Here is a 15,102-nt window from a genome sequence, read left to right as displayed (position 1 = left end):
CCATTGTCACCATTAAGTAATTTCAATGCTCTGTAAAAATAATTTAATAATAGAGTTTATTTCGTAATTATATTTCTGTTTCATTTTACCTTGTAGCTTCTGGAATAAGACGTTTCCCCTGCAATGGTAATAATAATAAAGACGTTATTACTTGAAAAAACACGCAGAATGTTAACAATTTACTTTAATGATTACACCATCAATATCAAACGCAAAAGCATAGTTTGGTCTATTGGCTGTAGATATAGAGCGAGCAAATAGCTTGCATTTATTTTTGAACAAGTTACTTCTAATGATACTTGTCATGAGTATTGGGCTATTCTCGAAATAGTAAACATAATTTACAAAGGATCCAAACACTTTTTAAAGAAAATTTTAAAATTCAGACCTTTTACAATCGTTTCTGTATGCTAGGCTCACTGTTGCTTTGATTCTAAGCTATCCTACTTCAATACAAACCTGCTGTTGCTTTCATTAAAAATAAGAGTTTCATTAGAAAGAAAGATGTATCCTGCTAATTAATTTTTGTGATAGTTAAAGATAAAAAAGCTATTACAGTTAAAGCACTTTTTATTTTAAAGACTTATCATGGTCATATTATTAATCAATCATGCTTTTCCCTTTTGTATTTCTTTTTTACTACAATTTTAACTTGTATTATTAAAAAAAAGAATACATTTTATACTCGAAAACCGGTTTTACTGTACCACCAAAGAATAACAAATATATGACTTACTGGAATGATAGAATTTAAGCAATGATTAGTATAGGTTGGATAGCAGAAAGAAACTTGTACGATTGCAAAAAAAAAAAAAAAAAGCAAGTCGTAATCATTTATGGATTCAGTTGGTAGTTGCATTCAACCAAAACATAAAATCAAACAATTGGTAGAATTCAACCATTTAAAAATAGGAACAACAAATGAAAACTGTATCGGAAGCGCCGGTCGGAGGAAGGGCCATCTTAAAAGAAGAAAAAAAAGGAAACAAGGGACAGTACGAAAAGAATTAAATTTCATGCGAATAATTCAAGTAAAAGCACATGAAAACAATTATTTATTTATATTTTCTAAAGATATTTAAAATATAATTTAAATAACCAAAAAAAAAAGAAGATCAAATAGAGAAAAGTGTTAAATTTATCTTATTGTATAAAAAGACTAGATCTTTGGTTTGAATCATACGAGGTTTTATAAACATTTTACTTTCACTAGGAACCATAAAATTTTATTCAGTTACCCAGCTGTGGTTTTAAACCAACATTTGGGGCTACCTACCTTTGATAGACAATCAGCATCATAATTAAACTACCGCTGAAGATTTCATTCGATCTTGTCAACTTAGTTTAAAATAAGTTCTAAAAAGATTTGCTCCTAATTATGACCTAAACAAAAAGCGTATAAAACCAGGGAGCGAATAAAAAACTTTTCATTCCCTTTCTTTCAATCTCACCTCTCTCCCTTCTCTTTTAATAACTTTTCTCTTTCTAGAAGAAAGACATAATTAGGGATAATGGCAACCAAGAGAAATATCAGTTCTAATGAACCAGCAAATAAGCCCGTTATCGACGAAGCAGTAGCAAGAAATTGGGAGATTCCTGATTTTACCATCAAAGAAATCCGTGATGCTATTCCTTCTCACTGTTTCCGTCGAGATACATTCAGATCATTCACTTATGTTATTCATGATTTTGCTATTATCGCCGTCTTGGGTTATTTAGCTACTTACATTGATCAAGTTCATTCTGCTGCTCTTCGCTTGCTTTTGTGGTCCTTGTATTGGACTGCTCAAGGTATTGTTGGTACTGGTGTTTGGGTTATTGGTCACGAATGTGGGCATCAAGCCTTCAGTCCATCCAAGGTAAGACTGATCAATTCAATTTTACTCAATTTACTAAATCAATTCGTGTAGGCCGTCAATAATAGTGTTGGCTTCGTCCTTCATACACTCTTATTAGTTCCTTATCACTCTTGGAGATTCTCTCACTCTAGGCATCACAAAGCTACTGGTCACATGTCAAAAGATCAAGTATGTTACACAAATAAACTAAAACCAATCCTAACATCTTCCATAGGTTTTCCTTCCCAAGACAAGAGAAAAGGTTGGATTGCCACCTCGCGACAAAGATCCTCAAGCTGATGGTCCCCATGACGTTCTTGACGAAACTCCTATTATTGTACTTTATCGTATGTTTCTCATGTTCTTGTTTGGCTGGCCATTATACCTTTTCACCAATGTCACCGGTCAAGATTACCCTGGCTGGGCCTCTCACTTCAACCCATCCTGCGACATTTACGAAGAAGGCCAATATTGGGATGTCGTCAGTTCCTCTGTTGGTGTTGTTGGCATGGTAGGTCTTTTGGGTTACTGTGGCCAAATCTTCGGTTCCTTAAACATGATCAAATATTATGTTATTCCTTACTTGTGTGTAAACTTTTGGCTTGTCTTGATTACTTATTTGCAACACACTGATCCCAAATTGCCTCACTACCGCGAGAATGTCTGGAACTTCCAGCGTGGTGCTGCTCTTACCGTTGATCGTTCTTACGGTGCCCTTATCGATTATTTCCACCATCACATTTCCGACACTCACGTTGCTCATCACTTCTTTTCTACTATGCCTCACTACCATGCTGAAGAAGCTACTGCTCATATCAAGAAAGCTCTTGGTAAGCATTACCACTGTGATAACACTCCTATTCCCATTGCTCTTTGGAAAGTTTGGAAGAGCTGTAGATTTGTTGAAAGTGAAGGAGATGTTGTGTTTTACAAAAATTAATTTCCATTACACCCTCTTTTCATTTTGATATATAATACTTTATTCTACCATCTTTCCATTCAATAAAATGTATACAATTTCATTAATCGTCTCTCTTTAACACTTTTCATGAAATTCTCGATTTTATCTAAGTGGAGCCGTGTTTGATTTTATAAGTCAAAGATATGATATAAAAACCTTTATTTCTAGAAAATGATTATAATGGTGAAGGTTTGATTTATACAAGAGGGTGTTTGTATAAATAAAGCAACACTATAAGAAGCGATAATGAATAAACAGGTAACAGCAGCATACACATTTGAAAATATTTTGTTTTGTTATAGATGCTTTCATGTACACTATATTTAGGAATAAATATTGTGCTTACTTGTCGCTTTTTTGTATATATTGTATTATAAAGTTACATGAATACGTTTTTACTTTCTGAAAATGATGTATACAAATGCAAATACAAATACAAATAAAGATTTGCAGCTTTGAATAATAAACTGATCTGCGTTTAAAATTACTCAAATACGAAAAGTTCACTTCAATAAAAATAAAGCTGCTTTTCTTTATTATCAATACAAATAAGTATTAGAAAAGGGTAAGCAACAAACTAAAAGTGTTACTTATTTCATAATCATCAGATGGCCAAAGGAAACAAAAAGAAGAGAGAGAGAGAGAGAGAGAGAGAGCAAATGTATACATTTGTGTGTTTATTGAATTAATGATTTACTACTTTATTTTTCAGTGATCTTCTAGCGATATCACCGATTTTGTCTATTATTTTTGTATCTACACGGGCTCTTAATAAAGATTTCAACAGGTATCTCCACGTAATTTCATTAGGTATTACTTGATTTTCATACATGTGGTTCAATAGTTTGAAAGCTAAATCACTGTCCCTAAATATGGCACAGCCTTGAAAAAGGGCAGTGTATGTTTCTGTAGTTGGTTTGACGCCATTTGAGCACATGTGTTCAAATATACTGGCTGCTTGGTAAACATTATTTTTTGCAAAGCAAGAAATCAGCGTGGTATAAATATAAACATTAGGTTGATGAAAACCAGTCAAACGACGAAACAAGCTGAGCGCCTCATTAGTTATCGGTACAGGTGAATGCTGGAAATCAAGGTGATTGGATTGAATACCTGCTGCTTTTAGTAAATCAGGGTTCAATCTATTCATATCTATGCTGACTCTTTTTTCCATATAAGAGCCTCTGTCTGATAAAGATTTCAAAATGCTGGTATAAGCATGTAAGTTAGGTTCTGTCCCGTTCGATTGCAGTGTCTTGAACAATTTCCATGCTAAATAACCTTCATTGTTCAACACAAGTCCTTTGATAATCATTGCCATAGTGATTTCATCTGGCATAGACTGATTTCGCATAGATATAAATACTCCGATAGCAGCAGGAACATCACGACAATGAAATAGAGCATCAATCAAGTGGTGCTTTGTCCTCATTTCTTCTTCCATTGTTAACGGTCTTGTCAAACCTAGTCGCTTTTGATAGGCTTCAAATACGTTCTCTTCATCTCCTTTTCTTCCATATCCCTTAACTAAGTGGTTTACCATCACGTTATTTACAAAACTCTTATTCTTCATGTACAATTGGTCAAAATATTTTCGGGCAAAATCCACATCTTGTTTAGTTTTAAGCCATAATATAGCTGCCCTCAGTACATCGTCTGTTTCTTTTAGCTTGAACTTCTTCTTGGCCATAAAATTCATGGCGTTTTCAGCTACTAATAAATTATCGTGCCGGAGTGCATTGACAACTAATGAAGAAAGCATAGGGTTGCTTAGCCTTTTGTATTGATTTTGGTGACTTGTCATTAAGCGAATTGCAGAAGTAAAATCACCAGCTCGTCCGTAAGCATCCATTAATGCGGTATAGGTTACTTGATTCGGTCTCATTTTATGTTTTTTCATTTCATGATACAGCTTTTTTGCGCCTTCGCTATCTCCTTGTCGTGCACATCCATCAATGAGAGAAGTATAGACGTACACACTATATGGTCGCTTGTTTTTTGTGTATGACGTTTGCCAGGTCCGATCTACTGCCTCGACAAAGTTGATAGTAAGATCAAACTGCTTATGTTTTGCCAGCAAAGAGACTGTTGTTGACCTCGTCACCTTATCCAGTACAGTGCCTCTCTTATTCATGCCTTCCAGCATGAGTGTCACCATCTTCTCCAGTGTTTCCATGTCTACATCGTTACTGTTTTTCATGGCAATAGCAAGTGAATGATAATGGTTCGGCTTTGGACTTGGTATGGATTTCATAAATTCGCAAGCTTCTTTTCCTAAACCTTGTCTACTCATTGCATACAAGACTTGTGATAAATGATAGCTTGTTGGCATGACTTCTTTATGCCGTCTCATGTTTTCAATAACTTTTAGCATTTTTGTTACTGAAGGATCGTACTTTAAGATACATAACAGATGTCCATAATGATTTGTCTTTAAGCAATTGTCTACTTTGTATTCCACCATCTTTTTGTAAATACGCCAAGCTTTTTTAGGGTGATACTGGGTGGTATTATAAAGAGCTGTGCGTAAAGAGTTGAATATTTCTTTATGAGTAAGTCTTTGCGTTGATAAAAAGTCAAACAATACATCGATTTGCAAATCTTTATTCATCATTCTTGGGTGGACTTTTGTCAGACTATCGCAAATAGCTGCATTTTCTTTTTGCCGATTCGAAGTTTGAGTCGAGTTGGATCGAGAAAAAAGCCAAAGACATAAAGATGGTCGAGCTTTTAGGAAAAATGGAGGTAATCGTTTATGATGAGTAAAAAGTTGTTCAATATAATGAGCACTGAAATGGTGTTGCCAAAGACAATGTGAAGATTTTGCTCTTGTTGAAAAACTAAGAGCAGGACGCATTCCTCCTTTTTATTTTTGTGAACTATTCTTTTTGAAAGGGTATAGGCTGTTTGACAGGCAGGCTCTTTGTTAAAAAGGGGTGGAAAAAAAATAATTTTTTGTCCCTTTTTGGAGAAAAAAATCTGCCCAGTTTTTAACAAGTCACTACTTGCAAGGCAAAGCATGACGCAATTGAAGCAATTAAAGAGCCGTTCATTCTCACGAATACCTTTCTCTTTTAAGTTGAAAATATTATTGACAATGAAAAACACTTATTACTGTAAAGATAGAGCTAATAAAAAAATTAAATATTTTGCGTAAGTAAGCCGTAATTACTGGAATGAATTTAATCAAGATAGCGATCAACGCATAAGCAACAATATTAAATGTATTTTTAGCCCAATTGCATGCAACATTTATAAAACAAAAGGCCACAATTTAACTTTATTATTACCTATGCTGTAGATTGCCAAGTGGCATAAAGTTGGAAGATAGAAGCAAAGCCCCCAAAAACACCAACTAGTACGTCCGGAAAGCTTGATTTTTCAAGCGACCAGTGAACAGTTAAAGGCAGATAACTAGTGTAGCTCTCGTTAATTTCATTTACATCCACGCCTTTCTTTATAAGAAAAAGCTTACCCAGTATTAATACATGTATTTACAAGCATACTTGATCTTTCAGCTTTGATGGCAGCCATTTCAGCTTCTGGATCTTCATTAATCCCAATATCTCCAGCCTTAATACGTTCCATTAAGATTGTCTCTCTATACTTCAAGTTTTTGTACTGTTCTGCCAATCGACCATATTCTAATACGACATAGACAGCCCAGAAACGGCAACTCCACATACCAATCTTATTTGTTTTTTCTTCACTGATTGGGATAATTTGATGTGCACCTAACCAATAGATGTGTTCGAGTGGATAGTAAATTACATTAGCCCAGTTTTGAAGCCTTTCGATAGTCAATGAAATTTTGCTAGAAGGTTGATTGTATTCTATGTAGTTCATGTATTGAATCATTGGCAATAATCCATAATAACGCAGTAGAATACGAAAATCGCTTACTGGTGCAGCGAGGTTCTGAATACGTTGAATAAGTGAAATCGTTTGACCGGCAGTTTTGACAGCAGGAGAACGGCGTTGAAGATACCAAACGATAACTTTTGACCAATATTGGACAAACTATATAAAAATTTGCTATCGTCTTTTCCTTGTTGTTGGCAGTTTACTTACCATCAGTACTTTATCTGTTCCTCTTACAGAGTTCAAGAATCTAATAAAACGGTCTAAATTTGGATTAGAAGGTCCCAACAATTTAGCTATAGCTAAAGGATTCAAAGTCTCCTTCTTCTCTTGTTTTTCAGTTGACATTAGCACTTATAGAGCAAAAAAAAATAAAATAAGAGTAAAAATGAAAGATGTCTTAAAATTAAATCCCAGCTGTTCTCATCTTTTTTTTTTAAAATATGACACATATTATTTATATGGAAAGCTCGCTGGTGCGAATGATGGACGCGTACCGTTTCTTAAATGTGATCGTCATTAATTGAACCTAGAAATAGGCTTTCAAATTGCCCAGTTTATTATGGTTTTTAGATTAATTTAATGAATTTCTAAGAAACTTCAGTATCAGATTTTTACAGAATATTACCGGTATGTTTAAGAGACGCTTGGTGTTAATTTTGATGAACTTAATCTAATTTTTGTAAATAGAACCTTTGATCTAACGCATAACTTGGCCTCAGTGATGATCGAAAACCATATAGATCTAATGCATTTATAACTTAGCGAACAGTATGGTGTGGAAGAAATCGCGAAGGAAGCGATGGCGAGTCTGATATCAATGGTCAAGGCGAACTGCAAATATGGCACTCAAGCAATGAGGATTGATATGGACGTTACTAAGTCATTTTTTGAAAGATCTTCATACTTTATAAATGATGAGGAAGAGGAAAATCTAACAAGAAAGGCAAAGAAGTTGACATTGGAAACAAAATCAGGATATGTTCTAATACCTATGCCAGCAAAAATAATTTAGAAAAAAAAAAAAAAAAAAAAAAAAAAAAAAAAAAAAAAAAAAAAAAAAAAAAAAAAAAAAAAAAAAAAAAACAGAAATGTATACCACAATTATAGCGAAGGCCAAATTAAGCATTTTTATCTTTGCTCATTAAACAAATTTCAGTAAAACTGAGGCTTTTGACGCAGGCAGTATCCCAATCACAGTGTACCGGTTCAAAAATCATAGGAAGAATCGGGCACAGTGCCTCCTAAAAAGAAATAGGAGCTAAATTGTTTGAGTTCTAATATAAAGCAACAACAAACTCGAGTTGTTATTGCGATGGTTAGCAGTTATGCTTCCATGGCTCTAGTAAAACCACATTTTACAATTGCACTCATCAGAAATATGCATTGAATTTTAAGAAATTGGAAAATTCCTAAAAAGTAAAACTCTGAGGAAGTAAAGCTTAAATGAAGAGTCGTTGTACTTGAATATATATCAGATAAAGAGATAGACTTCGAGAAAAATCGTGTTTTTCTTGATGAGGCACTCTAATACGTTTGTTAAAGGCTACATACAGAAGCGTACCTACAGAAATTTTAACTAGGCGATCTTATGCAATTTGTAGGGTACTAAAGAAGCTATATGGGCTTTTGTATTTTGAAAATGTCCATTTTGAATTAGAATACAATAATCGGCCTTTACTGAACAGTGAGAAGATCATGAGATTAGTAAAGCTCAAATAATGAAAGACTGTAATCGGCTGAAGAGAGTTTAGAAAAAAAAAAAAAAGACACGAGAGAAGAAACAAATTATTTTATTTATTCATTATAATACAATTTCCTGAAAGTCCAATATATCTTCATACCTTTTATATCTAAATTTTTGATAAGTTTTAGTAAACATTATAGTTTGCATCTATAAAAGCCAATGAACTTTGTTTGGATCTAGTGGAAATTTGTAATTATAAATTATATTTAGCATTTATTTTATCGATTTTAAGACAATAGGGAACGTTGTCATCTAATTCAAAACATGAAGGATAAAATTAAATTTTTACTTGTTAAAATATTTTGCATGAATCAAGAATAAACAAGAAAACAGATAATAATTACTTATTTTTACAATAAGTCAGACAAAGTGATAAGGGATATCATCTTTTATATTATAAATTTACTACTTTTGTTATATATTATGCTATCCAAATATACATAAAGAACTATGTAATCTTTACATCGTTGAAGAATAGTTCTTTTGATATCCGAATAGAGTCACGTGTAACTTAAGCGTGATTTACGTATTCAGCATAAAAAAGAACAATTTTCTTTTCGTCAACAAATGCAACAATCACCTACATCGCAACCTTTACAGCAATCTTCTACTTCTAACCAACAGTCAGTACATCCAGCAGGTTACAAACCTCCTCCGCCAGGCGCCTCACCTGCATACCGTCCTCCATTTCTTAGACCTGGAATGCAATCTTCAAATGGCGCAATTCCCATTTCTCCTCATCCTGGATTTCCTGCCAATACACGTCCTGGCTTTATACCCCCTCAACATCAACAACGTCCCTTGATGCGTCCTATAACTCAGTCTCCTGTTATATCACAAACTGTCCGACCAGCTATCGTAGGCAGCCCTATTGCTGCAGCATCTACTGTTCCAAGAGAGACTTCTGTGTCACCCACTACCCAACATACTGAAATTCATAAAAAGAAGAGAATGTACCCAGAACAAATAACAAAAGCTTATTCCGGTGAAGCTCCTACCTCGCCTGCTTATGCTTCTCAACAATCGTATGCTTCACCTACTGCAGCTAACCAGCAATCTCAATTTGTTTCCCCTATGGGAATACAGCCTCCTAACTTTCAGCAACAACAACCATATCCTCAGCCCCAAATATCCAATATAGGGTATAATGCGTACGGTAAAGATTCAGTTAGTCAGATAACTTCTCAATTTGGAAGTATGAATATTGGACCAGCAGCCCATACAGTAAGTTCTGTACTCTATCATTTTTATACATTATATTTAATACAAATCTGTCAAGGTTTCGCCTGCAGTTCACTTATTAGGAGCCCGTCCTCAAATTGCAGATATTGAAAATACAGGTCCTCAGATTAATTTACCATCCAATGTAAGTGAGAAGGGAGAATCTAGAATATCTAGTCTGTAACTTAATTCCCTTTGATCGATTTAGATTTCAGTTACAGATTCACCATTTGTAAATGCAGATTCTTCATATCAATGCTCTACTATCAACGCAGTCCCTGCAACAGATTCCTTACTCAAAAAATCTCGTTTACCTTTAGCTTTAATTTTGTCGCCTTACAGAAGCTTGAAAGAAGAAAATGTATGGTTTTTTATTCTTAAACTAAAAGTACTAAATTGATTTTTTAGGAGACTGTACCTGTTGTTAAAGATGGCGTGATTGCAAGATGTAGACGATGTAGAACGTACATCAACCCATTTGTCACATTTGTGGAAGGTGGACAGCGTTGGAAATGTAATATGTGTTTCCTGCTTAATGATGTACCTGCTGCTTTTGATTATGATAACTTAACCCAACAGCCTGCTGACCGATGGAAACGTCCCGAATTGAATTATGGGTGTGTAGAGTTCATTGCACCAACCGAGTACATGGTAAGAAAAGAAATATAAAAAACTTTATAAACCAAAGTGACGCGCTAACTTTTTTTTTTCAAGGTTCGCCCACCCCAGGCACCTGCCTATGTATTTGTTATCGATGTTTCATATTCTGCTATTCAATCTGGTATGCTGGCTACCGCTACCCGTACTATTCTTGATTCTCTTGAGCGTTTACCTAATGATGAAAATCGTACAAGAGTTGCCATTATTACAGTAGACTCTTCTCTTCACTTTTACAACCTGCATCCCAGTCTAAATCAACCACAAATGCTGGTTGTTTCTGACTTGGATGATGTGTATTTACCTTCGCCTTCCGATTTGTTGGTGAATTTGACCGAATCAATTGAAATCATAAAGATTTTATTGGAAAAATTACCAGATATGTTTAAAGATTCTGTTAATGTCAGTAATGCTTTAGGAACTGGCCTTCAAGCTGCATTTAAGATGTTGGTGAGTGAAATCAAATGAGAACTCTTTACAGAAACTTAAACGCTTTTCTTTTTAAAAGTCCCAATATGGTGGTAAGATCATATGCTTACAGTCTACTTTACCAAATACAGGTGCTGGTGCATTAAAACCTCGCGAAGATGTTAAACTACTCGGAACATCTAAAGAATCAACTCTTCTTAACGCAGCTTCACCCTTTTACAAAACATTTGCAGTTGATTGCTCACGCTCTCAAATTGCTTGTGACATGATCATATTTGGAAGCCAATACTCTGACGTTGCTACACTTAGTTGTGTACCTCACTACACAGGCGGTCAAACTTATTACTATCCCGGATTTAATGCGAGCCGAACTGAGGATGCTATTAAATTTGCACATGAATTATCTGAATTGTTAGCAGAACAAATTGGCCTCGAGGCTGTCATTCGTATACGTGCCTCTCGCGGTTTACGTATGAGCTCTTTCCATGGCAACTTCTTTATTCGATCCACTGACCTTTTAGCTCTCCCTAATGTGCCTCGAGACCAGAAATACGTGGTCGAGGTTGCAATGGACGATGATTTGAAGGTGTCAACTGCCTGTTTCCAAACTGCTTTGCTTCATACTGCTTGCAATGGTGAAAGGCGTATTCGTGTTGTTACTACATGTTTGCCTGTTGTCAACTCAATTTCCGAATTGTATGCAAGTGCCAACCAACAAGCCATCATGGCCTATCTTGGTACAAAAGGTAAAAAGGAAAAAAATAAAAAAAATAAAAATCAATAAACAACTCAATTAATTACAATGCATTTTAGCTGTTGAAAGGGCTTTAACATCTAAATTGGAGGATGCTCGTGATGCTATTGTGAACAAGTTGGTTGACATTCTGGGCGTATACAAAATGCATGTTTTAGGTTCTGCTCAAGGCTCAACACCACAGTTAACTTCGCCTGAAAATCTTAAGCTATTGCCGCTTCTTGCACTTGGTTTAATCAAACATGACGGTATTCGCCAAAGTTCTCAGATCCCCTCTGATATGAGAGCCAATGCTATGAATTTATTGACCACAATGCCTATCCAGCTTTTGATTCCTTATGTTTATGCCAACTTTTACTCCTTACATAATCTGCCGCCTGAGGCTGGCGAGTTTTCTGAAAAAGGCGTGATTTTCCCTCCGATACTAAATCTAACAGCTGAAAATCTTGAAGCGCATGGCTGTTATCTCCTAGAAAATGGACAAAATATGTATATATGGGTGGGCCGTAATGTTGTACCCCAACTGTGTGTAGATTTGTTTAATGTGAAATCTTATGAAGGACTGAAGGGTGGCAAGATTACCTTGCCAGTTTTGAATACTCCATTGAATAGAAAGGTCAATACGTTAATCGGAAAAGTGAGGGAAAAGCGTCGGGGAGGTTATTTCCCTACACTTTATTTAGTCAAAGAAGACGGCGATCCATATCTTCGATTATGGTTCTTGGGTCATTTGATTGAAGATCGTACGGACAATATAATGAGTTATCAACAGTTTTTACAACATATTAAAGACAGAGTAAGCTTAAAAAATGGAGAAGATCACTTCATTAACCATTTAAAAATAGGTCAGCTCATCATCATTTTAAAAGAAAACCCCCGTAATTTCCCTAACAATAAAGACAGTCTATTGAAATCAATACTATTTTTATAATGGATTATGTGTACATAGAATGCCAATCAAATATGCATTTCAAATACTAAGAAGCATGAACACAAACAAAGATCTTTGAACAACGTATCATTTTACTCTTTAAACAAAATCAAAATAGTCTTAGATGACTATCATTGCATTTATTGGTTATTTTATACAAGCTGGGGTCATAGATACACTTAGATCTTTTGCATAGCAGCAATATCAACAGATTGAACATAGTCTTCCAATTCAGTGATTTGATCAGTCAAGTCATCCAACAAGACCTTGTCATCTTCGACAACACAGTTGATTTGAAGTTTTCTGATACCGTAACCAATAGGAACCAATTGGTGACCACCCCACAAGAGACCATCCATAGCGATTTCCTTGACGGCCTTGGTCATGGCTTCCATATCGGTTTCATCATCCCAAGGCTTGATTTCAAGAGTAATGGTAGTCTTGGCAATAGTCTTGGGCTTGTTGGCCTTTCTAGCATTGTATTCAGCAACACGTTCAGCCTTGATTCTTTCGGCTTCAGCATCTTCTTCTTCGTCAGAGCCAAAAAGATCAATATCATCTTCATCAGCAGCTTCAGCAGCAGGAGCGGCTTCTTCGGCAGGCCTAAAAACGCGCTTTTGCTTAGAATCTATAAAAAAGATTCAAATACTTTGTACTTACTTGACTTCGGAGAACCATTTGTTAAGGTTGGTGAATTCAGCAGCAGGGGCAGAACCTAAAGCCTTAGCAACAGTGACATCGGCTTCAGTAGCCTTGTCGTTGCTAGAATGAAATATAAGCCATGAAGAATGATAATTGGATCAATTAGAATTAAACTTACGAGGCAATGTATTTGTTTTCAGAAATAACAGCTTCAAGGATGTGAAGAGCCAAGGGAAGTTCCAAAGTAACAGACATTTTCAAAAGATGTAAAGATTGGGAGAAAGAAAAAAAGAAAAAAATTGAAAAAAGGAAACCGAAAACAACCTATCAAAATAATTGTCCAATCAAAATACAGCTTGCAATTATTCATTCTAAAAATGATGAATAAAGCGTGTAATAAAGTAGGTATCCTGCCTTATTTTTTTTTTTCATGTACATTTTTGTCTACTATTGATACTATTAACGATATTGACAGCTTCTTTAGTTGACCTTCTTTCTGTTCCATAAAGTGTCTATGTATAAGCCACAATCAATTCCGTGACTCGATTGCTTGGGTCCAAATAAGTACTCGCTATGATTACTAAGTTGTACACTTGAGGATACTGCAAATTTGATTGAATAACCCGATGATTTGGATTTAATAAACCTAAAAAGATGAATAAAAGAAGAGTTCAATTTTCCAAAGACGCTATTTAACAACTATTGGCTGCAGCAAATTAGAAGAAACTTTTTTGACGATAGCAATTTGACACGTTACGAATGCTATCACACTGTTTGGCATGAACAGCACCTTTTGTCTTAAAAAATGTTTTTTTTTTTCTTTCTTTACAATGTTTATTATTATTTCTAAACAGACATTTTCATGTCAATTTTGCTGAGAGGATTATAATTTTCCAACACAAAATCTTCAAACTTGAAATCATCTATAGAGTCAATTTTACGATTGATCCTTAGTGTTGGGAAAGACCTAGGCTCGCGTGTTACTTGCTGTTTCAATGCATCCAAGTGATCGATGTAAACATGTGTATCACCCATAGTATGTATAAATTCTCCAGGATCCAAATTTGTTACGTGTGCAATCATGCGAGTCAAGAGCGCATAGGAAGCAATATTAAAAGGTACACCTAACCCCATATCGCAAGATCGCTGATAAAGCACACAAGATAGTTTAGCACGTCCACCATCTGAAGGTGGGTTGGAAACATAAAACTGACAAAAAGCATGACAAGGAGGTAAAGCCATAATAGGAATATCTGCAGGATTCCAGGCAGAGAGAATAATTCGTCTATCTGTTGGATTATTTTTAATGGTATCTATCACTTGCTGTAATTGATCAATGCCTTGACCACTATAGTCAGTATCGCAATCAACGTACTTGGCCCCAAAGTGTCTCCACTGGAACCCATAGACTGGACCAAGATCACCTTCTCGGCGATGAGTAAGGCCCAGCTTATCAAGGAACTCACGAGAGCCATTGCCATCCCAGATCTTGACATTACGCTCATTCAAGTGTTTTGAGTTAGTATCACCCTTGATAAACCAAAGAAGTTCTTCGAGAACACCTCTAAAGAATACACGCTTTGTGGTGAGGAGAGGAAAAATATCATCCTTCAAGGAAAATCGAAGCTGAGGAGGTGCAAAAACAGCTAGCGTCCCGGTACCTGTACGATCCGCACGGTGTTCTCCATGTTCCATAATGTACTTTATAAGGTCTAAATATTGATGCTCTTCATGTCTAATTGTCATTTTGGTAGGATAAAGAAGCGTGAAAGAAAGATCTTTTTTTATCAGGCTTTTTTATTTTTATTATTTTTTTTCGTGTACCGCTTGTACGCGAATTTTGGCGTTTGTACCTTTTTTATTTGCGTGTGTAAAAATGAATCCATTTAGTAGTCAGTATGATAAAGCAAGATCAAATTTAGCTCAAATCAATCTATCGAAATCTGAAATGAATGCTGTAAAAAGGCCCGCCTGCGACATGATTTCGTCTGCTAAAAAACCCCCTGCCTCCGCCGTGCGATGCTCCGTGCCCCTAAGGGGATAAGTTTTAATCAACCAGGT

General features: G+C 35.4%; 6 protein-coding genes across 6 annotated transcripts; 2 read left to right on the top strand and 4 right to left on the bottom strand.

Moving 5' to 3' along the window:
• Positions 1 to 1,511: 1,511 nt before the first annotated feature.
• On the top strand, positions 1,512 to 2,778 carry RO3G_04079 (uncharacterized protein; the record flags this gene model as incomplete). Its single annotated transcript, XM_067658669.1, has 3 exons — positions 1,512 to 1,859; positions 1,911 to 2,027; positions 2,074 to 2,778. The coding sequence occupies 3 exons, from the start codon at positions 1,512 to 1,514 to the stop codon at positions 2,776 to 2,778; spliced, it is 1,170 nt and encodes a 389-aa protein (XP_067514770.1).
• Positions 2,779 to 3,484: 706 nt separating this feature from the next.
• On the bottom strand, positions 3,485 to 4,243 carry RO3G_04078 (uncharacterized protein; the record flags this gene model as incomplete). The annotated part of the gene is made up of 1 exon (XM_067658668.1): positions 3,485 to 4,243. One exon carries the CDS (start codon positions 4,241 to 4,243, stop codon positions 3,485 to 3,487), a length of 759 nt encoding a protein of 252 aa, XP_067514769.1.
• Positions 4,244 to 6,089: 1,846 nt separating this feature from the next.
• Positions 6,090 to 7,008, bottom strand: RO3G_04077 (uncharacterized protein; the record flags this gene model as incomplete). Its single annotated transcript, XM_067658667.1, has 3 exons — positions 6,090 to 6,213; positions 6,275 to 6,819; positions 6,871 to 7,008. The coding sequence occupies 3 exons, from the start codon at positions 7,006 to 7,008 to the stop codon at positions 6,090 to 6,092; spliced, it is 807 nt and encodes a 268-aa protein (XP_067514768.1).
• Positions 7,009 to 8,974: 1,966 nt separating this feature from the next.
• On the top strand, positions 8,975 to 12,206 carry RO3G_04076 (uncharacterized protein; the record flags this gene model as incomplete). Its single annotated transcript, XM_067658666.1, has 8 exons — positions 8,975 to 9,631; positions 9,687 to 9,773; positions 9,837 to 9,989; positions 10,037 to 10,279; positions 10,343 to 10,735; positions 10,794 to 11,460; positions 11,528 to 11,957; positions 12,152 to 12,206. 8 exons carry the CDS (start codon positions 8,975 to 8,977, stop codon positions 12,204 to 12,206), a joined length of 2,685 nt encoding a protein of 894 aa, XP_067514767.1.
• Positions 12,207 to 12,578: 372 nt separating this feature from the next.
• Positions 12,579 to 13,296, bottom strand: RO3G_04075 (uncharacterized protein; the record flags this gene model as incomplete). The annotated part of the gene is made up of 3 exons (XM_067658665.1): positions 12,579 to 13,002; positions 13,060 to 13,161; positions 13,220 to 13,296. The coding sequence occupies 3 exons, from the start codon at positions 13,294 to 13,296 to the stop codon at positions 12,579 to 12,581; spliced, it is 603 nt and encodes a 200-aa protein (XP_067514766.1).
• Positions 13,297 to 13,887: 591 nt separating this feature from the next.
• Positions 13,888 to 14,787, bottom strand: RO3G_04074 (thymidylate synthase; the record flags this gene model as incomplete). The annotated part of the gene is made up of 1 exon (XM_067658664.1): positions 13,888 to 14,787. One exon carries the CDS (start codon positions 14,785 to 14,787, stop codon positions 13,888 to 13,890), a length of 900 nt encoding a protein of 299 aa, XP_067514765.1.
• Positions 14,788 to 15,102: the final 315 nt, after the last annotated feature.

This window comes from Rhizopus delemar, genomic scaffold (assembly GCF_000149305.1).
Source record: "Rhizopus delemar RA 99-880 supercont3.2 genomic scaffold, whole genome shotgun sequence".
Classification (NCBI taxonomy): Eukaryota; Fungi; Mucoromycota; class Mucoromycetes; order Mucorales; family Rhizopodaceae; genus Rhizopus; species Rhizopus delemar.
Note: the sequence above shows the minus strand (reverse complement) of the source record. Positions and strands in the feature narration are given on the sequence as shown.